At 57.9% G+C, this 27,385-nt stretch overlaps 1 protein-coding gene across 1 annotated transcript; it reads right to left on the bottom strand.

The window, feature by feature from the left end:
* Nucleotides 1–8,612: 8,612 nt before the first annotated feature.
* IP6K3 (inositol hexakisphosphate kinase 3) lies at nucleotides 8,613–19,710 on the bottom strand. Its single transcript, XM_075555482.1, has 5 exons — nucleotides 19,512–19,710; nucleotides 13,715–13,916; nucleotides 12,334–12,485; nucleotides 11,238–11,413; nucleotides 8,613–9,080 (listed from the first exon to the last, which is right to left on the bottom strand). Exons 1-5 carry the CDS (start codon nucleotides 19,708–19,710, stop codon nucleotides 8,613–8,615), a joined length of 1,197 nt encoding a protein of 398 aa, XP_075411597.1.
* Between the last annotated feature and the right edge of the window lie 7,675 nt (nucleotides 19,711–27,385).

Here is a 27,385-nt window from a genome sequence, read left to right on the forward strand (position 1 = left end):
CAATCTATGGTTGTGACCCCATTGGGGGTGGAACGACCCTTTCACAGGGGTCACCCAAGACCCTCGGAAAACACATGTATGATGGTCTTAGGAACCAAGACAGCAGCTCCTCTAGCTGTCTCCAGGCAGGACCACCCACGTACGAGTACCCAGTATGAAGGCTGTTACCCATGCTACACCATGCTTCAAGACAAAGTTTCACTTATTTGTCATTAGTAATAAATATTTCACAAGCTATAATTACATATTGCTTTTGGGATGAATCACTATGCTTTAATTATGTTCAATTTGTAGCAATGAAAATACATCCTGGATATCATATTTACATGATGATTCATAACTAATTACAGTTATGAAGTAGCAACAAAAATAATTTATGGCCACATAGTATGAGGAACTGTATTGCAGGGTCTCGGCATTAGGAAGGTTGAGAATCACTGTGCTAAGGCTCTCTCTGTCCTCCTCACCCCTCCTACCCCCACTCCCTGTTGGGAGGCTTGCCTGGCATGAGGGTTATGCAGTAAGTCTTGGAGTTGGACAAGCCTGGATTGGAATCTAGGATTATTCATTCATTTCTCCAGGACCGGCTATGTAATTTGTAGGGGGTCTAAGTCAAGTGGTTCTCAACCTGTGGGTCGTGACCCCTTTGGGGATTGGTGTCAAGCGACCCTTTCACAGGGGTCGCCCAATTCGTAACAGCAGCAAAATTACAGTTAAGAAGTAGCAACGAAAATAATTTTATGGTTAGGGGGTCACACAACATGAACTGTATTAAAGGGTCCTGGCATTACTGGTCTAAGTGGTTAACTTAGGAGCCCTGGTGGTGCAGTGGTTACACATTGGGCTGCAATCTGCAAGGTCAGCAGTTCAAATCCACCAAATATTCCTGGGGAGAAAGGGCTTTCTATTCCCATAAAAGAGTTCAGGTCTTGGAAACTCACAGGGCAGTTCTCCCCTGGCCTATACGGGGTCTCTCTGAGTTGGTATCGGCTCGGTGGCAGTGAGTTTGGTTGGTTAAGTGGTCACTCGGTCTACCAACCACAGGGTCAGCAGTTCGAAACCAGCAACTACTTCTCAGGAGAAAGATGAGGCTGCTATTCCTGTAAAACTATAGTCTTAGAAACCCACAGAAGTAGTTTCAACCTATCCTGTAGGGTTGCGATGAGTCGGAATTGCCTAGATGACATTAAATTGAGTGATGCGGACTGGAAGGATCCCTGGTGGCACTGTCAGGTATCACTTGTCCTGGTCACCGCAGGTTGGTAGTTCAAACCCACCAGCCATTCTGAGGGAGAACGGCGAACTGGTCGTCTGCTCCCATGAAGATGGACAGCCTTGGAAACCCTACATAGCGTCGCTGTAAGTTGGAATCGATGCGTTTGAATTGTGGTCTTCCAAAGAGTATTGACAGTAGCATGGGCTGCCTGTGCGAAGGACAGACACATCTCTCCCGGAATAAGCAGAGCCAGCATGCTGCTTGGAGGCAAGGACGGTGAGAAGGACCTGATCATGCTTCCTAAGGCAGAGGGCAGCCCAGCAGGGGAAGGCCTCAACAAGTGGCCTTGACCCAGTGGCTGCCACGTGGGCTCCAACATAAGAAGCAGGGGAGGATGGCCCGTTGTGTTGTATGTGGAGTCCCTTTGAGTCCGGACGGGTTCCATGGCACCTAACAGCATAAGGTCGAATAGACTTGATGTCCGTGGGTTTGGGACGGTTCGTATAAAATGTCAACGTGAGGCCTTGTTTTAAAAAGTATTAGGAATTTCAGGATGCCACTACCCACCCAAACCCCACTGCCATCAAATTGGCCCCTAGATTGGGTTTCTGGAGCATAGCCTCATCTTTCCTTCATGGAGCAGCTGATGGGTTTGAACCACCAACCAACCAGTTTGCAGAGAAGTGAGGACCCTGCTCCCCTGCATTTTACATCCAAGAGACAACCATCAAGGACAAAGACAACCGCAATAAAAAGATAGCCGCTGGTGTCATTGACGGGAGACCTACTCTGTGGTATTTCCGGAAGACACCGCTCTAAGTGCTGCATTTGTTTTATTCAATTACGTGATCAAAGTCAGGCAGAGATCAAGACAAGGTGCTGGGTCCACACTGACTGGCGCTGGGGGGTGGGGTCGGGGGGCTGGCTGATCTGGACCAGAGGCCCGAGCCATCCCAGGGGACAGCAACATGAAGGCAGCCAGAGCAGTCAGAGAGAGGGGCTGCAAAGGTAAGTCCTTAAGAGAGGAACCCTCCTGGGATGGTGGAAAAGTGGTGTGGTGAGGGCCTAGCTGGCTTCCTCTGGCTGCCCCACTACCCTGAAGCCGAGGTCAGACATGCCTCCTCCCTCCATCTTTCTGGACCTATTCTGACACCAACTGTTCTGCTCCCAACACACTGTGTCAACGCTGGGCGTGATAATTCATTGCAATGGCCACACAACTCACAGACCAAGCTCACAGTTACGGGGCTTTCTTAGGGAAGTTAACAGCTTACCAGAAGTCAGGATCAGTAAACGGTTACCAGCAGTCATTGGGACACAGCAGCGCCTCTCCTCAGCCAGGAGCCAAGTCTCCCTGTGGGCTTCAGCCTCTTAGCTCCATCGCCTTTTGGCCTCTGCCACAGTCTCACAGACTCAGCACTGCTGCTCTGGCCTGTCTCCTGGTCTCCTGGCCTTGGCCTCTGGACTCGGCCTGGCTCCTTTGCTCGCTCCACAGCCCCCACCACTTTAGACTGCTATCTTGGACGGGCTCCGCTGGCGACACATCTTCCAATGGTTCTGGGATGTTTCTGTTGCCAAGACGGTTGTGGTTGTCTTCCATCAGACCAGACCCCCAAGGAAAACCAAGGGTGATGACAGAAGCCACACCCTCTGGGAAAATGGAGACTGAGGATCCATTTCCCACTTCAATCCTGTAACAGAGAACCCCTTCAAAATGGGATTTTAACCGCAAGCACAGGGGCCAGACTTTACACGGCATTTCAAAAGGTATTATGACTAGATGGGCCATTTTAAGTAATCAACTGCCTCTCAGCTGGGTTATTTGACCGCTTTGAACTTCAGTTTCTTTGTCTTAAAATAGGAATTATAATAATATATAAACACTAGGTGGGCACTAGGTACCAATCCCCAAATCAAGCTCACTGCCAGCGAGTCGATGCCGACTCATAGCCGCCCTGTGGGACAGGGTAGAACTGCCCCTGTGGGTTTCCCAGATGGGAGCACTTGATGGCAGTAGAAAGCCCCGTCTTCCTTTCAAGGAGTGGCTGGTGGTTTTGAACCCCTTCCAGGCTAGGTACAGTCAGGTGGCGCTTCGATCCTGCGCATCCCCATGTAACTGTAGACTAGAGAAACACCACCAGGCTTTTTCTTCCTGGAAGCCAGGGGGTGGGTTCCGATTGCCAACTGGCCTGCTAGCAGCTAAGCGCCAACACTAGGGCGCCCGTTCCATTCTTCTCGCACGTTGTGACTCATGCAGTCTTCACAGAGCCTCTCAGTGATAAGCACCAACGGCATCCCCGTTTTCCAGAGTGGAAATGGAGGCTCACAAAGTGGTGGCTGGGACTTGAAATGGGGCTGAATAGCTCCTGAGAGCCCTTGCTTTCCCTGGCTCTAATGCACCTTAAGGCTGTTGGCCAGGGTGGGCACAGAGTAGGCCAACCAGCAGGTCCCAGTGGCTCTTAGCTGTGTTTCCTAGGGGCTCCAGGGTCCTCACCAGCCTGTTTCCATTTGGCCTGGTTCCCCTCATCTCATGCGTGTGGGTGGTTTGAGCTTGTCAATCGCCCAGCGCCAGTCTGGGCACATTCATAGGCGCGGCTCAGTGGTGCCAGCCCCTGGGGAGTTGATGGCCACTTTAACGCCCACCTGCCGCTGTGCTCACTTCACAGAGCAAGGAGAGCAGCTTCCCTGCTAGGCCCGCTAAAATCCCGCCTTCCCCAGAGCAGCCCCTGGGCGCTGAAGGGAATGGGTCTTTGGGCTTGATGGCGCCCAGATCGCTCTTTATAGAAATGAGGTGCCCTGGGGGAGGAGCCGTGAGGGAGGGCGCTCACTGCTTCCTTATTTCACGTTGTAATGATCCCCGTAATCTAGACACCGGATGGCACATTTAAATCGCTGCAAATGTAAGAATACCGTTTAGTAATGCTGCTGTTAATAATGTAAATATTAAAAAGGAATTAAGCACTCAGGTGCATTGCGGGGTCCAACTGCCTGGTGGTTCTCCTTTCAACTCACCCTGCTGGAGGAGCGGAGCGGCCCCAAGCCCCAGATCCTCAGGAAGTGCGCCTGGGTTTGCCTCCGTGTAAGTCTTTAGCTGCTGAATGCCCCTGGAAAGGTAGTCCAGAGGGCAGTGCTGGTCGGTGATTCTGGAAGACAGCATCTCCCCTCCCTCCACTTTCTTTCAAGATGGGCTGGTGTTTGAGGTGTGCTGGAGGGGCGGGGGGCCGTCTAGAAGGGTAGCCCCATGCATTCAAAGCCTCTTGGCACTGCTGAGCTGTCTGTCCTCATTGGCCCTCCGATCACTGCTCTCAGGTCAAAGGTCACATCAGGGAGGCCTTGCAGCACCTGCCCCTCCTCTCATGTCACAGCACCCTTCTGTTCCGGAGCACAGGTAGCTCTTTGATAAAAGGGGCTGGGGCACGGCCATCTCCCAGCATACACGTGGATATTCAAAAAGTTTGGGGAGTGGGGAAGGAGGAATGAAGGGTAGTGGTATTTTTCCACAAGCTTTTTAAAGCCTCTTCCTGTTTGTTGAGGACATGAATCTGACGTGTCTTTGACCTCCTGTGACCACCCCACCCCCACCCCTTTAAGGAGGTCTGAAGGAGAAAGACTCAGGCTGGAGGTTTTCAGATTCCCCTCTGGGACCAGCTCGCCAACTTTCTGCAGCTTGAGAGCTAGGTAAGAAAAGGCGGAGCCCCAGCCGCACTTCAGCCTGCTTGGCTCCTGCTAGCACAGAGGGGGGGGTGTCTGAGGGTGCTCGCTCTGTCCTCTCCCCACCTCTTTGATCCTTGGCTTTCATTTCGGTTCGTTCCCCCACCCCCGCTTTATGTTTTTGGCTCCCGAAGATGCAGATTTTAAATCAAAAGTCTGAGGTCCAGATCACCGGGAAGAGCTGCTGGTGAGCAGGCTTGCCTCCCCATTTGTTTTCGGAGACGGCGTCCTGCCCTTTCCAGAGTGGTCTGAGAGGCTCCGTGCAGCCGGGAAGAGTGATGGGGCTGCCAGGGTGCTGCCCAGAGGCCCAGGGCTTCCTGATGACACTGCATTATGGAAAAGCTGTAATAACATTCCGCACTATAGCCGCCTCTAAATCACACAGGGGACACCAGAGGGACGGGGTGGGGGTGGATGACTGTCTCCCAATTGCCCTTGCTCCTGGCAGGGACGGTACAGGCAGGCTGCTCCAGTGAGGCCATGTCGAGACCCACATCCGCTCCTCCATACCACCTTTCTTGGGGGACCAAGTCCCAGGCCCTAGGAGGGACCCAGAGGGGGAAATGGAACGCGGGCAATGCTAAGCCAGTCTCCCAGGGTCCCTAGGACACAAGTGATATGTGAGGACACAGCGGGGGGGGGGGGGAGGATCTGAATCAGAAACCAGAGTCCTGGCACTGCCAGGCCAAGCTCCCCTCCCCCATCCACCTGCTCCGTGTGTCTCTCTTTCTCCCCCCAAGTTAGTGATGCTCTTGACTTAAGGATTATGGAGAAGGGGAGCTGGCAGCGATTGGCCGAGTTCTCATCAAGTCTGGTTCCTACGAGCACATCTCAGGCCCCAGGCATCTGGGTGGGGCCACATGACTAATTCTAGTTCATGGAATGTGGTACCGCTTCCCCGCGCTGTCTTGCTTGACTCTTGGCATCAGCAGAACTTATTGAGCATGCTGGAATTCCCTCTCCCCTTCCCTCCCGCCCCAGCCAGCCCCCCAGCACCATTCCCATTCCTGTCTTCATCCTTCGGGACTCAGATGAGGTCTCACCTCCTTTTGCAGTTTCTGCGATGTCTCAGTTCTTAGCCAACCTCTTCTGCTTTAAATCACAGGCTTGACCATCTGCACTGCAGTGTAATCCTCTGTATCACTGGGTGCTGTCTTGTGTGGTTCGTTGTCGGTGCCCATGTGTTACACTTACCTCCTGGAGAGCCAAATCCTCCACAGCATTTAGCACAGAGCCCAGCTGGGATGGTGCTCAGCATACAGTTGCTGACTGCTGGAATATCAAGAGATCACTCACTCCTACCAAGCAAAGATTGAAGACATTCAGACCCCCATATCTTCTGTACTTTCCATACTTTATTTTGCCCTCCTTCCTCTTCCCAGGTTCTGATCCGTCAGGTGGGCTTACCGTGCCGAGTTCCTCCATTGGGAAGACTGTTGAACCCGGCTGTCCTGTACGAATTGCCTCACCCCGTGACTCAGCTTTGTCTCTTTCTTTGAATCCCACTGTGTTTTGGCAGGGACCCCTGGCAGGAAGGGGTGGCTCCAGGCTGCCAGACCTCCCATGATTTGGAGAGGTAGAGGGCATCTCAAGTGTTGGAGTAGTGGAGGTGGGCAGGTAGAGGGACGGAACCCTGGCCTGCCCTGGCCATCTAGTGCTGTTTGGAGTGACTTAAACAAGCAGACTGTGTTTTCTCACCGCTGAGGAGGGTACACATCCGAATCCAGGGGACCAGCCCCAGGGGAAGGCCTTCTCTCTGTCCGCCCTGGAGGGAGGGCCTTGTCTCCTCTGAGCGTCCGCTCCTGGGCCCTCTTCACGTGGTGTGGCGTCTCTCTTCTTCTGCCCCCATCTGCTTGTTTCATGCCCTTTGTCCCTCCCAAGGCCTTCATCAAGACACACGTGACCCTCACCCTGCCCACGCGATGAGAGCCGGGCCACGCAGGCTAGGACTCGAGTACGTGCTTCCAGAATACAGGGGGAGCGGTTGGGGCACAGTTAGCGGCAGATTCGGTTCTAGCGGCTCATCCTCCTGAGCTGCCACTTCCATAGTGTGCTGGGCTAAAAAAGGGTGGAGGAATCAGAAGCCGGAGGAGGCTTCTTCAAACTTGGCTGTGAGGTAGTAAGGTAGGTGCCCGCTTCCCTCAGAAGGAAGGCGCCCAAGGCAAGCAGTATGTGGGGCTCCTTCTTGTCATTAGCAAATAGTTAGTCTAATGCCCTCTGCCGCCCACCACGCCTGGACCCACCTCCCCACCGAGAGCACTGCACATGTAAATTAATCGCATCATTACCCAGGCCAAACATAATTAGGCAAGTTAACCTGCTTTCAAGGCCATAGAATGTATTCCAAAATTAATCAAAAGTTGTTTTCTTTATTATTACCCAGGTCGCTCTTGGCTTAAAGTAATGTGGGTTTTGGAAAGTGGATGGTAATTGCCCCTGAGAATCCCAAAATTGCTGTTTCATCTTGCATTTTATCCGGCTCACGTGGAAGGACCCCTTCCTTCGCAAGTCTGGCGCGGGCCTGCTTTGCAGCTGCCTGCAGATATTGCCTGAGTCACCATCCCCCACCTGCCCGGGCCCCCAGAGGGCTGCAGGAACCCGCAAGCCGCTCCTGCTGCATGCTCCAGGTCGCCTGTCAATCCAAACCCCCAAACGATGGGGTGACCCGAATAAGCAAACAGAAAGGGTAATAGGGTGCACCAAATAATCACTGGTGACCTCAGCAATTTTATCAACAAATTTATTTCCCTAATTGGGGAACGTATTTCAGTGCTTGGCTCCAGGGCACTGCAATAGGTTTCCAGGCTGCAGAAGAAGGAATCAATTAGGACGGTACTTACACTTGTCCACCAGTCTTGTAAACATTGCCCCTAGCCGCCTTGGCCCTCCCTCGTGGCCTCTGCTCTACCACCCTACCCACCCCCACAATAAATAAGTAGGAAGCAAAGAATGTAGTTGAAGTTTGAGGCCCCTCAGCATGCCCAGCGCACGCCCCCCCCTCCCCCCCCCCCCCCGCCCCGTAGCCGCGTCCTCAGCAGGGGGATCTCTCCGTGGTCAGAATCTGGCAGACCTATCGCCTGGGAAAGCAGTGGAAAGTCCCCCAGGCTCAAGTCCCTGTCCCTTCAGAACCTGGGTACAAAGCAAGGTGAGGCAGGCAGATCTGTCCCACTCGTCCTCCCGGGAAGGTAAGGAGCAGTCATTAGCGCTGCCTGCCCTCTAAGCGGGCAGCCCATGGAGCGGAACCCCGCCGCCTCAGGCTTCTTCAGGGAAGGTGGCTGAGCTGGTGGTTTTAGGGGCAGCTCCTCCCAGACCCTCAGGGCGATACTGGCCTCCAACCCTTGTAAAGCGCTTCAGGTCGGCTCTGCTTCACAGACGAAGCCAGAGCTGGTTTCTTTCCTGCTGTTGACATGGCCTGCCTGCCCAGAGATGGCTTTTGAAGGTAGATGGGATTACTGCAAAGCTGGGGGTTGTCCAGACCGCCCTAGCTACCAATCGCGGTCCCTTTGGGGTCCGTACCCTACAAATGGATCCCCACAGTGGCTGCAACAGTGGGCTCCCAGCTGAGAGCACTGGTGAGGGTGGCGCAGGACCGGGCTGCTTCCTTGTGTGGTGCACAGGGTCCTGTGAGTCCAGACTGAGTCCACAGCGCCTCGCACCACCACGACGACCACCACCCGAGGCAAGTCTATTCTCCATCCTGGATGTCCCGCAGGATCTGGAGGAGGTTTTCCAGGCCGAAAATATAGCCAGGGTCCGGTCCGTCGTAGATGGCGCCCTCCCCCCAGGAGCCCTTGTACGTGGTGTGAGCGAAGTCGATCATGCGGAGGTCAACTTTGGCGAGGTTGCCAGGGCCGCTGGCCGGGGCCCCCGGGGAAGCCTCTGGAGGAGCTGGGGCCCCTGGCGTGCTCTCTGTGGGCTCCTGCCCGTCGTAGATGATGAGGAGGGAGCTGGAGTAGAACCGGTAGGAGCTCTGGCTCCGGATGACCAGGAGGAGGGCCCGGAGCTGGCGCAGGATGGGCTCCAGGAGCTCCGTGCGGAGGCGCGCCCCGTCGTGCAGGAACTGCCGCAGGGCCTGGTGGAAGCCGGCCACCGAGAGCTTCCGCCCGTAGTACTTGTCCTTGCAGAGGAAGCGCTTCTTAGCCGTCTGGTAGACCTGGCGTTCAGAAGAAGGAGGCGGGCATGAACAGAGGCAAACGGCAAGGGAGCGCACGTCGTTCTGGCTGCAGCAGCGCAGGCGGACATGCTGTCTGAACGACCCCGGGAGCCACGGGGCGAGAGGGGCTGCAGTGACCGACCTACGGACCGACCCCCTTGCTGACCTGCCAGCAGGCACCAGCATGGCCTCTCTGTGTGAAGACGCCTTCTGAGCCCGCCTCTACTTGTTACCCACCCCAGAGGTGACCCCTCCTCTCACGGGGAGAAAGCTCCATTCTCCTCTTGTGAATTTCCAGTGCCAACCTCCAAATCATGATTAAGCCCTGGCATCTGGCCCTGCCCGCTCAGGCATTAGCAAACCCGAGCATGAACGCTTTAGTCGGATTCTGCAATCACGGCCAATGGCCTTGGAAAGCCAACTGGATTAAATTTTCCCCAACAGAGTTCATTGTCAGGACCTTTCTCAGCAGATTCAAAGGAGACCATAATGGCCCTCAGAGGTAGAGTGAGGTGACTTGTGTGGGATACAGAGTCAGGCCACCTCAGGTGTGTGTGGGGGGGGTTTAAGGCACCCCCGTATAGCTGAGGGGTTCAGGGGGGAGAGGGAGGCTCATGATACTGCCCCCTCACCGGAAGAGAGATTCTGTTGGGGCGACAGTGGCAGTCACCCCATTCCATTCCAGTGGCACAGACAGGAGATCCTGAATGCAGGCCTGTGGCTGGCATGGCCAGAGGGTGACTTGGCACCCCTCCACCTGGCCCACCTGTCAAGGGCTGCCCCTAGCCGGTTGGTAAAACCTTTCCTAGCTCCAGATTCGGTGATATGTGCATGGAAAGCCCAGGGTTGAAGAAAAGCAGCAAGCCATGATAGACCTGGCGTTATCTTTGGAGGGCCGGAGATCGGCTGCTAAATTAGCTGTCATAAATATATGACAGACCCCACTTTCTAAATAAATCAGCTCAATTTCAGGAGGTTGAAATCCAGGGAGAGATTCCATTTACCCCACAAATCATCCCAGTTCATTCCCTTGAGGACCGCATTCCCAGCCTTGCAAGGGACACCTGTGCGACAAATTTATAGACTCCACTTCCAGCTTCAAGGGGTGGCAGTTTCAATTAAGGAAAGCAATAACGTTTACCATCAGATCAGTGTCTGGTTTTGCTCCGAGTAGACAGTCCAGCAGAGTGAGCCAGGGGGGGAGTTTATTTCCGCCTGCTCTACCCACATCAGAGCTGCCGAAAGGCAGCCTGGCGTCTGGGCCATAAAAGTGAACCACTCCTTTGCCCGGGTCCAGCCCGCAACAGCCTTCCCACTCTGCCCTGCAGAACAGGTAGCAAAAAGCCCCCGGCAAGGGCTCTGAGAAGGGGCGGGCAGCTAGTAGGAATTCAGGGAGCAGGCTGCCTCTCAGCCTCTGAGAAGGAGAGGTCCCAGCGGCACCAGTCGTCCGGGAGACTGAGGAAGCAGGAAGCCGAGGCGCACATGCACACAGGTGACGCTGCTCTTAGGTTGCGCTCAGCCTGCGCCGGACCCACATGGCCACCGCTGAAGGACTCAGCTGGCAAACCCTGAGACTGGGTTTGAAAAAAAAAAGTGGATTTCCACAACACCTCCCGGCTGCCAACTGGGAGACGGGTGGTTCGAAGCTACCGGGCAACTTGCTGCTGTGAAAAATCCCAGCCTAGAAAGCTCCCACAGGGCTTTGTCTCCCTCTCAGTGCGTGGTTCCCTAGGCCTGCGAGCGGACTCGGTGGCAGTGGGCTTAATGTGTGTGTGCGTCCCCCAAAGGCACAGTCCTCAGGTAGTATGAGCGGTGACCGTTCCCCAGCTTAGCAGTGTGAACCCACCCAGAGGGATGGCGGAAGAAAGTCCTGGAGATACTTCCAGGGAAAAACACAGCCACTAGATACCCTACGGGGCCCAGTCCTATACCCTTGACATGCCTGGGGTCACCATGGTCAGCATCGACTGGACAGCGCCCGGCAGTGGCTCTGCCTGCATCTTAAACCCTCCCAGTGGATCCGATTCCAGAGTAGACATCTTCTCGTTGACAGAGCACGCCAGGTCCCCTCAAAGCAGCAGTATCTGGGTGGGGCCCTCCCTCCCCACCAGGGCTCATGCCAGGTGGCGACCCCTGCAGCAGCCCACCGCCACCGACCTGCATGCCGCAGATGCGCACGCCCAGGCAGGCCGAGGTGCTCTGCGCACACTTCCTCATGTGGCGCGCCTTCTTTTCCTCGGACGCGTCGTCCCCGTGCTGCCGGGTCCCCATCTTCAGGTCCAGGATGCAGGGGTGCTTGTACTGTGACACCACGTTTTCTAGCAACAAGAACCCTGCCACACCCAGTCAAGGAAGGCTCGGGGACACAGCGGACACTGCCCCCAGGAGGCTGGCTGCCAGCCGCCTCAGAAGATGCCTGGCGACCCCCCCCCCCGCCCTCCCCTCCCTGTCCTTCAGTTATGGACAAGCCCTTTGCTGCTGTTAAGAATTCAGCGTAATCACTGGGGGCTGCCTCCATAAGCCCCTTTATGTACGGGGAGTTAATGAGTACCCCAAGGTTTCTTTCCCTTTCTGCTCTGAGGGTGGAATTTAAACCAGATGTGACATTCCTGGCCGGCCATTTTATGGCAGGCAAGCAGAGGGCTGAGACCTCAAGCCACCGACTGGGCCAGTACCCTTTGGGAGAAGTGGGCTGATGTTCGCTCGGAGAGGAGTTGCAGGGATATTAATTTCAGCCGAGTAATTATCCTGCAAAAGCTTCTTGGGGATTAAGGCTGCAGATGTGTCTTGGTAAATACTATGAAACCAGCCACCCGCTGGCCCGCTGGCAGGCAGGAGCCAGGCGGCCATGAAGGGGCATCTCAGGCTTCCATCTGCTCGCTGGGAGCATGGTAACCGTGGGCGTGGGGGTGTGCCCGTGTAAGGGCCACCGGCAACCTCCCTGGAGGTGGTTCCTACACCAGATGCCCGTCTGGGAGAGTTGGGAAGGATAAAGGGGAGGGGGGCAGGGGTGGAGGACCCAGTAAGCCCTTGGAGCCGCTGCTCCCCCCCCCCATGAGGCAGCCATCCCTCCTGGTGCTGGGGGACCCTCAGGCCAGCTTCTCCAAGCACTGCAGCTCAGCCTCCTCCCATCCTGATACTCAGACTTGGGCTTTTCTTCTGGGCCCAGGCTTGAGGGCTCCCGCCCTGTCTCCCTCCGCCCTCTTGTCCCTTGGGCCCCATGCTGGGCCCTGGGGAGGGCAGCCGAGGATACGGTGCCGCTTGTTCTCTGGGTACTCGGAGCACAGGCGGGTCAGGTGGGCCTGGTGGCAGTGCAGGCCCCACGGGTTGAAGCTCCTCTCTGCCTGGCTCCCGCTGGCAGCAGTGTTGAAGTGGAACTCAGACCTCAGGAGAGCTTTGGCCGGGCTGGGGAGGGAGCACAGACAGGGCAGTCAGGGGAGCCGTGGGGCAGAGGTGACTGGTCGCTGCCTCAGAGAGCTGCTCTCTGAATGCCCACTCGGGCCCTGGGAGTCAGACCCACCATGCTACAGCCTTTGGAGGGGGTCTCTGAGCCCCGGAATGCTTGATTAGAGTGTCACTGCCTCAGAGCCCACCAAAACCAAACCAAACTCTGCCATTGAGCCAGTGCTGACCCGTCGCCAGCCCGTATGGGTTTCCGAGACCATGACTGCCGACAGGAGTAGAAAGCTCAGTCTTTCCTCCCTTGGAGCAAGCAGCTGGTGGTTTTGAACTGGTGACCATGTGGATCGCAGCCCAACATGTAACCACTACACCACCAGAGCTCCTTCTCAGAGAGCTGAGGTGGTTTAACTTCACATTTAAGTGATCGAGAGCAACGGTCTTCTTTTTGAAAAAGCCTTATTCTTGAGGCAACACAGGATGCGGTCAGCTGCCTCCCTACCTCCGTCTCGGGGCTCTCCCATCCCCAGCATCCGACGCTGGGGTCGTAGGGCCTGTCCCTGCAGCACCGTGTGCTCTCTGCACCCCAGGCCCGAGTGCACGAGGTGGGGCCCTGAGGGGGCTGCTGCAGAGGGTGGCGTCTGAGAAATGAGATGATGCGCACGGCTCCCTGACACGGAGCCAGCAGGCTTAATGAGAGCCGTGTGCTCCTTGGGGAAGGGAGGTGTTTTCATGGCATTAGCTCCTTTTTGTTTCCCATCAACGTTTTAAAAGTCCCCAAGGAAGAGGCAGGCTTTGCAGCTGAGAAAGGTCAGCTCGCGTGTCCAGCGTGGCAGGTGACCTCTCCCATCACCTCCTGTGCCCCCCGAGGGCCCGGCGGGCCTTTCCCAGGCTGCCCGAGGTGCAGGGGAGAGGAGACTGCTGAGAGGAAGCAGCCCCTCAGTCCTTTGCCGGCACTGTTTGGTCCCAGTGAAACGGGTATTTAATTCAACAAATACGGGCCTGATGCCAGCTTTGTATAGGAGGCGGCCTTGCATCAAGTTCAGAGATAAGATGCGCCTCACCCCTCCCTGCTGGCATGGCATGAAGAAGGCCCGTCCCTGGGTCACACTGGCGATTCCAGACAGCCTGCAGCTGGGTTTCTCATTTTCTCTGAGCCAGCCCGCAGGCGAGCGTGGGCCCTGGCACAGCGGGAGTCTCTCGGGGGCTCTGCCAACCTGCCCAGGGGCCCTCACCTCTCCGAGAATGAGTGTGCCAGGTGGGCCAGGGGGCGAGTGCCACTGCCGACACCACTGGTGGTCTTTTGGAGCGTCTCCCACATTGCCACGGCTGCCGACTCAGAGGAGACCTTCAGGAGGTCCTGGGCCTCCTGCAGTGGGCTGGCCACCAGGCTGAGGTGGCCCCTGCTGTCTCGCCGGAGGTGCACGGTGACGGTGCCTACAAAACAGGAGGAGAGGGAAGCAGGGAGATGGGGTGGGTTGACTTCCAAGTGACAGGAGGCAAAGGGTGACATCATTGTGCGGGGTCATTTAATGGTGTCGGCTTTCAACGCCCTGCGCCCCCAACTCCTCTCCAGGAAGAGCTGTGAGAGCAGCCTGGTTTAGTTTGAACCCCGTCCTGCTCCAGAATGAACGCAGAGCCAATTCACTGTACAGAACACAGCCCTGGGCGAATCTCGGCTGGCTCTCTGCCTTGTCCCCAGCCCGACCCCTCCCACTTCAAACAAAACCAGCCCGCCCCAAGCATGCCACTGCCCGTATGCCCGCAGCTGACCATGGGTTGGTGTCCTCTGTGCGGGGAGGGGCAGGGCAGGAAAGGTGTTTGTGGGGGGTGCCGCCCAGTGGCCCTTCCTCTTTGCCCCTCCATCATAAGCTGGCCATCCCCGCCTGCTGATCTTCCCTGGCCCACTTCTTCCAGAGAGCGTCCCGACCCCCCGGCTGGGGCCCCGGCCTTTCAGGGACCCACCCCTGGGTCTGGCTGTAACACTCACACTTGGCCACTTCCTTTGGTTGGAGAAGGTGCAGCAGGAGCTGTGTGATTGCCCCAGCTGGTGGTACCTCTTACCCACCAGGGGCTGGAATCAGGCATAGCAGCCGACCCCAGTTAGCAGTGACATGGAAAGTGAAGAGCCCACAATTACCCTGTGAACAGACATGCTAGTTGGTCTTCTCTTCTGGGATGTTGGCCAGGTTGGTGCTTAGCCCTGGCACCTACATCGGAGTTTCTGTGGTCACTCTCCTTAGGCTTCTGCACTTCTGCTTCTGGTGGCAGAGTCCAGGCCTTCCTCTGTGGGGTGGCATCCTTGGCCGGTCTCCCCAGAGTTCCAGTGGTGATGAGCCACCAAACTGGTTTCTCTAAGAGTGGTTGGTCTTTGCGTGACCCGCCACTCACTGATACTGTAAATACTCCGTTTGCTTCCTCGCCGCCGCCCACCACCCCTGCATCCATCCCTGCCCCTCCATCCAGAGTTTGATCTTGGTTCTGCTTGCTTCTGGCCACTGGCGGGAGACGGGAGGTTGGGAGGAGAAAGGCTAGGCTGTGATGCCGCCGGTCCGGTTCTTCCCGGTTTGCTGTGGTTTCCGCTCAGACTGTGTGCCCCTCTGGCCTCCGCTCTCACTGGCTCAGGCTTCGAGAAGGCCACCTGGTCCCAGTGTTGCCAGTCCCAGGTGTCACGCTACTGATTCTCTTCATCCGGCAGGCACGTCTGCAAACAGTCCCTTTAAGCTGTCCTCCGCCAAACCCTGCGAGCGCCTGGCTCACTTCCACAGGGACCCTGGCCGGAAGGGACCATGCCCTCCAGCCTTTTTCTGCCCCACCCAACAGCTTCTGAACACCGCCCTTGAGGTCTCGGGGCTGGCCTCACTTCTGCAGAGCAGGCAGTAAAGATAGGCCCCGGTTTCCTTGGTCACGTCCCCTTGCAGGCCTGCTGGGTGGGTCCGCCCAGGCCCCGGTGTGGAGGTTTGCTTTACGTTTCCACAAGCCCTGCTTCAGGGCCAGCCGTGCAAGCGTGCCCTGCTCAGAGGTCTCCCTGGGCCAATCCGGGCTTCTCGCATTCCCTGTGCCCGCATCTTGTAGCCGCGAGTGGCATTTGGTGTTTTCCAGCAGCTCCTCAAAAGACCCTGCCTTTCCCCATGCCACCCCTGGCTCTTCCTGGGTGCCGTGAGGGAATACGTATAATTAGGATAAGAGGACCACCAGCCAGCCACTCGGCCAGTCCCATCTCAGCGCTCTGCTCCTGGGTCCCGGGGGCTGCTGACAGCAGGCTCGGGAGGTGATTGTGGTAGGAATAAGAACTGCCGCTGCCCTCCCGCCACCTCTGTGCTGGCACCATCCCAGGTGCTCCTGGTTTGTCTAAAGAGGGGACAGGCCTGTAAGATACTTGACAGTGGACACGGAGACCCAGAGACATGGTGGAACTCGGCCAAGGTTGGCAAGAGGGCCCCACCGGATGTGGGTGCAAGAAGGAACAAGATGTCACAGAGAGCCTTGTCCAGGCACTCTTTGGGAAGTGTGGTGTCAGCTTGTGCTTACGGTGGAGGCTCAGGTGGATGAGAAACACTGCTGCCACCCCACCCCCACTTGTTGTGGGACACCGACTGGCAGACAAGCCCCACCCCTTGTTTCTGGAGACGGCTCTCAGCACAGGGTGCTGGAACACCGAGGGCACAAAGCGAGGTGTTGACATTTTTAGGCATTTCCGAAGACAGGAAGATTCTGTGCTTTGCTGTGCTTGTCCCCGGGAACGTTCTAGAAACAAGAACCAGGCCAGAAGCCAGCTCTCAGAGGAGCTCACTGGCCCCCATGCTTGTCTCTTGAGGAGCTCAGAGCCCTCCTGGCTGCCCAGGGAGCCCAGAAAGTGTGCTAGTCCAGGACAGGGCCCCTGCTTGTTCTTTCCCCGTGGCTTTCCCCTCATGCATTTGCTGTGAGGTTACAGGGCCAGGCTGACCACAACAGACTCAGTGTCGGGGTGTCCCGGGCCCAGGGGGCCTCCCTGGAGGGACGAGGGACATGACCTTGGTCCCTGTCTCTAGGCCCCAGTCCTTGTCTAATCTCATCCGTTCTAAGTGTCTGAGTCAATGGAGGCAAATCACCCACAACCAATAAAATCCAAAAGTCATTTCTATTTCTCATATTGTCAGGGCTGGGCAGCCAGCCTCCGTGTCCCTGCCTGCTCGCTGGTGTCTCTCTCTGGGCTGCCGACCACCCCCCCCCCCTCCACAGGCACAGCCCTGGAGGCCTCCGCTGGCTCGTCCTTCCCAGGCCTGGGCTTGCTGGGCAGGACCAGCAGACAGTCTCCAATTGAGGAGAGGCACACACCCTGGTGCCAGGGTGATTCTTGCCACCCAGAGCCATGCTGGCTTCAGTCTGGCCTCCAGCCTGCCCTTTATGTCCTGGGGTCTGTGCAGATGGGACCCCCAAGCCCACTGGCTCCGATTGACTGGGAGAGTGGGGGCCCCTCTGCCTGCTCACCAGCCAGCGCCCCCATGCCTCCCCCAGACATGAGCACTAGCTGCCCCGGCTGGCATGCCCCGAGCACCGAGCCATTTCCGCGTGGCCAAGCACTTGGTGAGATCTCCCCTGAATCCTTTGTCATGCATTTATTTTAAGCCTTGCTTGGCCACTGTCTGTAATATGAATCTGGTGCACCGTGCTGCGCTTGGGCTGCAGGAGCCTGTCCTCATGCGCCCAGGCAGGCCGGGAGCACAGGGACCAGCCCCACATGCTGTCCTGCCCGAGGAGGCCTGGGCGAGAGGCCCAGGGTGAGGTTCTGACAGCGGAATGGCCCACCCTTCTTCCTGGAGGCAGCCACGAGGGAGAGGGTGGCCTTGTGGGGTGTGGGGCCCCTCCAGAAATGACCCTTTTCTCTCGGGGTGCTTGTGGGACCACGAGTGAAGCAAGAAGCCTGCTCCGCCCCAGAGCCCTTTGGGGACCCTTTTCCATGTGAAAGCTGACCTCGATGTTTGTCCACCTCGGCGCTTTCCTCAAGCGCCTGGAACGCAGGGGTCCCTGTTCTAGGCCCTTCCATGTGCACGTCCCACTAGCTGTACAGTACAATCACTAAAATTGTCTTCAGGTCCGTGAGTGGAATTTCTGCTTCTTCAAACCTCTCCCCTGCCTGTAGGTGGTCAGCCACGTGGGCTCGTGGACGGGTGCCCCGAGGAATTGTGACCTAAGAAGCCCAGCTCCTATGTGATGCCCACCAGGCCAGCCAGCGGGCATCAGTACATCCTTCTGGGTGGGATGCTTTTGTTAGGATACCTCAGCTGTCATTCATTGACCCCAGGGGCAGAGCCTTGACCACGATGGGGTGGCTACAGGGGCTGAAGTCTGGACAGTGGTCCCGTGCCTGAGGGTGTCTGAGAAAGTGTCCCTCCTCACCCCCAGTGGGGCATGGCCCTGTGCAACAAGAGACGAGCCAGGAGGCAGCCTCTCCGACTTGCCAGCTCTGCCCCCAGCCTGGCGGCTGCCTTGACCACCCCTCTCCACTACAGAGCTGTTCAGAGCAAGTGTGAAATGCCCATGCCAGGCCCCACCACCTTTTCACTGGGCTGAGTTCAGTCTCAAAAGGACAGGCATTAATTCCAGGGGGTGCCCTGACAAGATGGGCAGTGACCCACAGCCAGCGGGGCAGCATCAGCCTGTGCACTCCAGGCGAGGTGGGGGGAGAGGCACAGGAGGCCTACACCATCCCCAATGCCTGAGAAAGGAGGAGAGCCTTAGACCTGGGCGTGCTGCTGACCTGCCTGTGGCACATGCAGCCCTACGCTGAGAGTCAGGACATGGAAACAAGGTCTGGGGCTCAGGGCCGGGGTCACCCTCTACCAGTGAGCCCCTACCAGGAGCAGGCCGGGATCCTACGTTTTAACACACACACACACACACACACACACACACACACACACACACACACAGAGCACAGCTGGGACCCTACGTTTTAACACACCTCTCTCTGTCTCTCTCTCTCTCTCTCTCTCTCTCTCTCTCTCTCTCTCCCAGTGAGCCCCTACCAGGAGCAGGCCTGGGACCCTACGTTTTAACACACACAGACACACAGCAGGCCTGGGACCCTACGTTTTAACACACATACACACAGCAGGCCTGGGACCCTACGTTTTAACACACACAGACACACAGCAGGTCTGGGACCCTACGTTTTAACACACATACACACACATACACACAGCAGGCCTGGGACCCTACGTTTTAACACACACACACACACACACACAGCGTGGGGAGGGTGGGGGAGGCAGCCTGCACAGGAACCGGAGGCCTCCGTGGCCCCCCTCCAGCCCAGAGGACTCTAGGCCAGCAACAAGGCAACAGACACTAGCTGGGCTTGAAGAACCCCCCCGTTAACCCTGTAATGGCCTCTGCTAACTGGACAAATCCGTTTAAGCCGAGGTGTCATACTGAAGTGTCCCCGCCTCCCGTGACTGCCCTGCCACCTGCCCACCTGCCTCCGTGCGTCACGCAGCAGGTGGGAGAGAACTAGACCCCTCTTGGTGCCCTCAGATGTCCCACCTGTGGTGAGGATGAGGCAGAGTAGCCCCCGGCCCAGGAGAACTTGAGGGAGGTTCAAAGGCAGGCCCTTCTCCCCAGACCCCATCTTGTGCTCAGATGCAGACCACGCACGACGACCCGCCGGCCCCTCAGCGTCTGCTGTCCTAGACCAGCTCACTCAATGGTCTGCCCCAGGCCTGGGCCTCGGGGTGCGGGGGAGTGGGGACCCTCCACCCAAGCCCTCTTCCCTGTGGTCAGGTGGCCTGGCCATGACACGCTCCCCTCTGCCCCCTGCCAGCTCCCTGGCTGCAGGAGCCTTCTGTTCCAGCCTCCACTCCTCGAAGCCTGGCGGCCTGAGCTCATTTGCAGAGAAGCCAAAAGACTTTCAGCTCCAGCCCCGAAGACCTGAGGACCACGGAAGGCCTCCACGTCTCCGTGACGACCCTGGGCACGCGCACACCACACTGGGGAAGCCGTGGGCACCTGCACACGAGGCGCACGTCTGCGGCCTGGCTCCCAGACCCTCACCTTTGTAGCGGGGCGTGAACTGCCGCATGGCCTGCGGCAGGGACTCGTAGAACCTGTGCTCCTGGGAGACGAGCGGCTTGCACACCGTGTGCTCGTCGTACCGCAGGACGCCCACGTGCCCCCCGACCTGGTGCAGGAAGGGCTCCAGCCGCACGCCCCCTCTCACGTCCGCCGCGTCCACGCTGTCCTGCACGACCATGGCGCTGCCCAGCGCGGGCACTGCTGGGCACAGTCTGCCTGCGGAGGGCGCCAGGGGAGGTGGCAGCTCCTGGCTGTTAGTGGCCCTTGACTTTCTCCTCGCCGGCCCAGGGCTTTGGCTCCGTTTCTGCAGGTTCTCACTGGACCCTGGAAGGGAGATGAGGAGGCTGGTTGGAGATGGGGGGTGTTCTGGGAAGGCCCACCCGGCCCCGGCTGGGGTCCTGAGCAGGCTCTCACTGGTGGTGAAGCACAGCGGGGAAAATGCATCGATTACTTCTGGAATACTCTATGACAGTGGCCGCCTCCGGGGAAAGCTTTGTCGCAAAATCCCATCTTGTACTCTTTGCATTTAAATATTAAAACCTCTTTGGAAAAATCTTAATACACACGGCGGTAAGTCCTTTGAGCGGGGGGACGGTGGCTTGATTGCTCTTGCCATTTCTCCCTGTCTCAAGCTCAGGCCCACCAAGAAGAAGGCAGCCCACCCCTGCTTTGGGAGGCCTGCCATGCAGGGGGAGGCTGGGGAACAGGAGTACTTGATATTCATAGGGCTCAGCTGTTTGCCCCCTGGCTCCTCTACCCAGGTGCTGTGTGGCCTTGGGCCAATGGCTAAACCTCTCTGGGCCCGCTTCCCCACACAATAAGGATGCCAGCCCAGTGCCCAAACGAAGGGGTCCGTCCACGTGATCCGCTATTCTTTCTAGCGGTGTTGACATGGATCAGATTGTCACGACAGCCCCAGGTCGCCAAGTCCAGTCCGACTCCTGGCAGTCCCGTAGGACAGGACAGAACTGCCCTGCGGGTTTCCACCGCTGTGATGCTGTGCCAGACAGCCTCGTCTTTCTCCCGAGGAGTGGCTGGTGGTTTCACACTGCTGACTTTGCCCTTAGCAGCTCAGTGACTAACCACTTCAAAACCCCAAGCCCCAAACCAAGCTCACTGCCATCGAGTCGCTGCTGCCTCATGGCGACCCCTGTGGATTTCCCAGACTGTAACTGTTTACGGGAGTAGAAAGCCCACTCTGTCTCTCTTGGGGGCGGCGGGTGGGTGGTTTCAAACTGCCGACCATTTGGATCTCAACCCCATGCATAGCCACTGCACCAGCACTACAAGGGCAGGCTCGATCACCACCAGTTGGCAAGTCAGGACACAGAAGCCTGCATCCACTTACCCAGGCCTCTGCCCCCCCCCCCCAGGAGCAGACCTGGGGGAGCAGCAGGGTCCCCTCTGCCTCCAGTCCCATGCACCACTGGCTGCTCCCGGGCCCTCCTTCGGTGACCTTGCCAGGCGGCAGGCTTTCCTGGAACTTTGGGCTGGACACACAGCCCTGACAGATGTCCTGACTTGTTCCGGGAGAGTGCCCGGAGATGCTCCTTGCTCATTCTGTCCAGGAGGACGTCCCCACAGCGGTGCCCGTCACCACCGAGTTATTAATACTTTCTCCCTCTGCTGGACTCCTAGCCAACCACCTGAGTAGGCCAGGGCAGCGCTGGGCCTGATGGACCCGCTGACTGACCTTCAGTCCCTGCCCAGGCTGCATGTCAGTGCTCAGGACCGCCTCGTCCACCTGGGCCTCAGCAGGCTCCGGCACTGAAAGGCTCAGCCCATCCACTCATTCCCAAGCCAGGACTGTTGCTCCACATAGACCCCACCACATCCTGTCGGCCCTGAACACCCCTTCTAGGGAGAGAGGGCCAGGACACAGGGTGGGGGCTTCTCAAAGGTGCCTGCATGCATGGCCAGACCATAAGGGGCCAGTTGAGGTAGCAGGGGTGAGGGCCTGTGGTGGGGAGAACTGAGCCCGATGGGACCCATCCCCCAGCCCTTCTCTGAAGGCAGGACATGTGAGCCCTCGCCCCCCACCCCTGGAAACCCGTTCCAGGAGCAGAGAAAGGTAGTGGGTGGGAGGGGTCTGGGTGCAGAGGGAACCCGCCTACAGAGGAGCTGCCTGATGTCTTCAATGCCCACCAGTTACTGGACAGAGTCACTCTTGCAAGCAAACTTGGAGACAAGACGGCAAGAAGGAGGTCTTAGGAGAGAGACCCAGGTGAGCGGCCCAGTTCTCTCCCCTCTCTGGGCTCACCTGGGTGCCACCCTTTGACCTGTCGGGCAGGGTGAGGGGGCGGAGACAGTGGCACACAGTGTCCCAGGCAGGCACTCCTGCAGCCTTTTCCTCCACGGGGTCACAGCATGGGGAAGAAGTCATTAAAGAGATGGCCTGGCATTGGTCCCCTTGAGCCTCCACGGTGGCCCTCTGAGGTAGGGTGCCGGCCCCGCTTTATAGGCACAGAGAGGTTAAGCGACTTGTTCACCCACTAGTTTGAGGGGAGCAGGGGTCTCGGCCCTGGCACCTTGGCTGCAGAGTCTGCGTGCTCACCTGCTGTGCTGCAGGGCCCCAGGGTTGACATCTCCTTTGGAAGTCAGGAGAACGGAGCCCCAAGGAGGCAGGGCCTGGCAGCCCAGGGCCAGGGGCTGTGTTCTCTCCTTCCCCAGCCTGCCCTGACTGCCCCTCCTAGATTGGGGGCAGCGGCACTCCCACACTTCCGCAATGCCATCGGGGCATAGGTGGGTACACCCAGGCTGGGCTTGGTGTTGCCCTGCTCTTGGGCTTCCTGGCCGGACATCGGCCACCCTGAGGGATGGAGTCGCTGCTGCCACGTGGCACGGGCCCTGCGCTGTTTGTGCAGGCTTGGCAGCTGGGAACAGACCTTTCTCTCAGGTGGGGATGATCGAGGGTCCTCCCACCGCTCGCCCTGGGCCCCTGATGCTGACTTTGAACCCGCAAGGGAGCAGACGGTTCTGTCCACTGCTGTCTTTGCGTGCTACTTCCGGCTGCCTAGGGGTGGGCGAGGGAGGGCATCAGATTCCCCACCACCACCCACTTCAACAGAAATCTCTTCAATAGTTCAGGTTGGGCCCTTCTTCCGCCCCGTCTTGCCTTTTGCCACATGCATGCACCTGTCTTCAGCACAGCCTCGGTCTGACTAGTGCCCTGCACCCTGCTCTGCTTCCTAAGCGCATTGGACAAGGACGCAGGGCCCCAGGGTCTGCCCCACACACACCCCCTACTCTCCCCCAACTGGCTTGCCCAGGCTCCTGAGATGAACTAGGTCATTGCTCTGAGCCTTGGTTTGCCACCTCCGGCGTGGTGGCAGCTTTGTCACCATGCTCCAGTGAAAAGACGCCCAGATCCCTGGCCGAGTCCTCTCTGAGCATCTCCACCACTCCTGGTGGGCGAGTGTCACTGGCTGCGTGGGCCACACTCAGGCCCGACTCCCATGAGTCAGCTAGGGGGCTGGGAAGGCAGGTGGGGTGCTCACTGGAGTCTGGGCTCCCGCCCCCACCCCGACACACTTTCTGAGCATGCTGAGCTCCTCTCAGTGCTCCCACAGGAGCCGGATGCCCCTCTGTGCACCCCATGCCTCCTCCCACAACCAGGCCAGGCCCCGCCCAGCCTCCCCTGGCCCAGCCAGGAAAGCCCAGCTCAGCAGCCCAGCAAGAGTGGACACATGGCCCCAGGTGTCCTCCCACTCTGTCACTGGGTCTCGTCTGAATGTAGCCACTCTGGCAGGGCCGCACTCCAGGAGATGGGAGGGCTGCTCTCTGCTGATGGGGCCTGGCCGCGAGCCTGGTAGTTAAACGAAGCCCTGGGCGGTCTGGGTCAGGGCAGGTCCTCTCTGCCTTGCGGCCCCGAGGGGCCGGGCTGACAGCCAGTCTCCCTGGTCTGAAAAGGCCGTCACGGATCTCGGGGCCTGCGGTTGCACTGGGCTTGCAGACAGCGACAATCCCAGCGGTTCTAAGAGCCCCAGACCTCGCTCATGCCAAACACAATGACAGATGCCACCCATCAAGGGGAGGTGGATGAGGGCCCTGTACTTGTCACTCCCAGGAGGGACAGCTTATTCCTGACAGCCTCTGTGCGTGTGTCGCCTCTCCCCGCATGCTACACCGGAATCCAGTACAAATCACAGGCCTGCCCCTTGTTGGAAGTCGCCATTCCCAGCTTCGGGAAAGCGGACAGATGAAGCCACAGATCAAGCCTGTAAGGAGTCAAACTTGAGATCAGCTCGTCCCAGACTCTATCTTAAAGCTGGGATCTGGGAACCAGCTGGCCTCCTGTGGTAGGAGCCGGGACTGTCTGCGGGCATTATGGTTCTCCCCTCGGGCACGGGGCACCTTCCCGGTGACGTGCCCTCCTTTGTCCAGGCTAATGTGGACAGGACTCGCGTGCCACTGTGGCTGGCATCTCAGCCGTGGTGATCTGGGAGGCACGTGCTGCAGTGACACGCAAACTCACTGCCACCGAGTCAGTGTGGGCTTCCGAGGCGCTAACTGTGTACAGGAGTAGAAAGCCTCATCTGTCTCCCGAGGGGCGGCTGGTGGTTTCGAACCACCGACCATGCAGCCCAGTGTGTAACCACTGCCCCACCAGGGCTCCTCCTGGCCGGGTATGCAGCACGAGACAGAAGTACTAAGTCTTTCTTCCATTAGGCCTTGCGGTTTGCAGGGTGGCTTTTGTCCAGCATAGCCTGCCGTGTCCTGTCTAATTTGCCAACCCCCACGTATGTGGCTAACAGCATGGTTGAAAGAGACGTCACCTGAGTCAGACACTCAAACATGATTGCGCAAACCTGCCCTCTATAATAACACCACGCTTGTTACGCCTCCCGCCACCTGTCTTCCATTTGCAGTACTGTGGGGGCCTGCGTGTTTCTAGGAGGATGGAAAGTATGCCACCAGCGTTTCCAGCACCAACAGGGTCCCCCGTGGTGACAGGTTTCTGCTTCAGACTAAGACTAGGAATAAAGGCCTGGCACTCAGCTCCAGAAATCTCACCACCGGAAACCCTCCAAAGCTCACCGGATGCTGCCTGACAGAGCCTGCGGGTTGAGCTGCGCTCCCACATGCACTGACTGGAAGAGCGGCCTTGCACACAGCAGGAATGGAAAAGATGGTGCAGGGCTGGGCAATGCTTCGTGCTGTCATGCACAGGTCTCCCCGGGCTAGCCAGTCACCAGCAGCTAAGACTAAGGCAGCACCCACTCTGGGACCACTGTCACTGCAGCCACCCTCTCTGCTTCCCCACATGGTCGTTTTCAGCTGGAGCATCAGCCCTGGGACTCAGACCCTGATGGCTTCTTCTGCAGTGGACATCCAATTGGCCCCACTGCGCAGACCCCCTTGAGCCGTGGCTCCCAGGGCCAGAGTCCTACCCAGGACCGACACCAGAGTCAAGAGCCTCCCTGGGGTTTCCAGGGACACTGGTGGGGTTCACAAAGCCCTCGGCAGTATGCACTCACGGTGCCAGGGGAGGCCTGCCTCAGCCGCGGGGCGCCGAGACCTCAGCCAAGTCCACTCCCCACCACCAGTGTCTACAGGCTGGAACAGCGGTTTCCTGGGGGCATGACCACGTCCCCAATGGATGCAGGCGTTGGTGACTACGAAAGTACAGTTCATTTAAAGGCGGGTTTTGTTCGTTATCTGTCTTCCCCATCAACATGTAACTAAACGTATCATGATCAGCACATAGGGACTGCTAGTGGGGAAATGAGGTCGAAGGACAGGATATATTGCTTGGAGCTGAAATTTGAGTGGTGGGGGTAGGCATGAGAGGTCTGTGGGAGGGCCTGCTCCGGGGGGGTTGGGGTACAAGGAGCAGTGGAGTCAAGACAGGAGAGGAGGCTGAGTGGACAAGGAGTGGGGGGCCTCCTTCTATCCCTCTCCCCTGTGCTGCAGCGGCTGCCTCTCCATCTAACCAAAACCCAAGCTTGCTGCCGTTCACTCAGGGGCCCCCAAGGCAGAGGGGCAAGGACTGGGTGCCCAGTCCACCCAGAAGTGAGGTAGTCCCCTGAGATGGGCGAGGTGTTGACGCCCCGAGGCCACATCCCGATACATGTTGGGTGGTGGGGAGGGTCTTCTGGGCGCCAATCCTTACAAAGGGAAGCAGGCTGCGGTGTGGACCGGTCAGACTGCCGAGTGCCCAGCAGCACGGTTGACGGCCTGCCCTCTCACCTCGGAGGCGCTAATGTACACGCCTGCGCAAGTGCCATTCCATGTCTTTCCGTCACCCGAGGGAGCGGTTCTTAATCTGCAGGAGATGAGCGGGCCGCTTAGGTCACATAGTGGGTGGGGGAGTGGCGGAGGGGCTGCGCATCATCTGGGGCCACCCAGGCGGGGAAGGTGGTGTTCTGGGGGGGTGGGGGAGAGCGAGATCCCTGACACCAAGAATCCATTCTGCAAATGACTGCAGGCTGCCTCCCCTCACCCCACCCCTCCGCCCTGACCGCCCCCCTCAGGCCCAGGGTGTCAGGCTGGGTAGGATTAATACAGCCAGGCTTGGGGGGAGGGGGGGTTTGGGGAGGGGGCTTGGCTCATCACATGCCCAGCTGTGGCTGAATGATGTGGCTCTGGAGCTCATCTGTTTCCCGGGAAAGTCTGGGTTTCCAGCCTCCCAGGGCAATACTTCATATTCCTCCATCTCAGAAACTTATTTCGGGCCTGATTTTATCCTTTCCAAGGGTTTTTTTTTTTCTTCTTCCTCTCCTTTTTCTCTTAACATTTAAAATCTCCCAACGCTCTCCAGCTTGTGGACCAAATACAATTTTAATACAGCGACTATTACTTTAGAAGCCCTTCAGCCACTGACACATGTACTTAGTGGCGCCAGCAATGTTCTGCTCTTGCTGTCAGGGCGGGAAGAACAGGTGGGGTGGGGAGAAGACTCTAGAAGCAGTCATCTAGAAGGGCCACTCCTGGGGGTGGGAGGCCCAGAGGGCTTCTCCTCGCTGTCTGCCGCCCCCAGGGAGCTAATATCTGCTGCCCACACTGGCTACTAGGGAGGGTCCCTTGGCACTGTCTGGAATGGTTACTAGCCCCCCTTCTGGGGGTTGCTGCTTTGGACCTCACCCCCTTCAAGATGCACCCAGGACCTTAGAGATTGCTAAACACCCCGACCTCCACATTTCCCGACTCCAGCACCCCTCCCCGCGCCTTCCTGTCTTTCTCCAAGTAACCCGATCTGATCTGTCTTATGCAAGGGCCCCTGAGCTGGAGCAGGGAGGTTTCTGGCAGAGGCTAGCAATCCGGTCCAAACACAGTGATGCAAACTGCTGAATATGCTTGTGAGTTTAGTGTGTAGACGTGTGAGATTTATGTGTGAGTGTGTGCGTGTATGTGCATTCACACATGCGTGAGAGGGTGTGTGTGTGGGGGGGGGGCTTCAGACCCTAGAACTGGAGGGCTAGTGGGTTATGTTGGAGCTGTTAATTGAAAGATGAGGCAGTTGGCCCCCATGAAGATACAGACTCTCAGGAACCCCATGGAACAATCCCATTCCACCCAAGAGTTGCTGGGTTGGAAGGTGGGGTTTGGGCTTCAGCGTGGGTGAGGTGTTGGATTGGTAACTGCAAGGTCGGCTGTTCAAATCCACCAGCGGCTCCCCGGGAGAAAGATGAGGTTCTCTGCTCCCATAGACTCAGGTTTCTGCATAGGGCCTACAGGAGTTGGAGGCACCCCACTCGCTGACCACAGGTTTGGGGGTTTGGATCGGGAGCCCCTCAAGTGAGGCCTTTCCCCAGCAGAGGGCAGCAGCGGACGGACACTCTGCGGCCAGCATGCCCAGCAGGGTTACGTGGTCTGAAAGCTCTCCTGCAGCCTTCTTTGCCCCTTGGTGACCT

This window comes from Tenrec ecaudatus, chromosome 7, assembly GCF_050624435.1.
Source record: "Tenrec ecaudatus isolate mTenEca1 chromosome 7, mTenEca1.hap1, whole genome shotgun sequence".
Classification (NCBI taxonomy): domain Eukaryota; kingdom Metazoa; phylum Chordata; class Mammalia; order Afrosoricida; family Tenrecidae; genus Tenrec; species Tenrec ecaudatus.

Bases quoted from the DNA above. Each gene is read 5' to 3' on its own strand.
- IP6K3 (XM_075555482.1), bottom strand. From the start codon at position 19,710: ATGGTCGTGCAGGACAGCGTGGACGCGGCGGACGTGAGAGGGGGCGTG. The intron at 12,486-13,714 runs GTGAGGGCCCCT...CTCCCTCCCCAG, and splicing joins GCACACTCATTCTCGGAGAG to CCCGGCCAAAGCTCTCCTGA. The intron at 11,414-12,333 runs GTATCCTCGGCT...TGGGTGTGGCAG, and splicing joins CCCAGAGAACAAGCGGCACC to GGTTCTTGTTGCTAGAAAAC.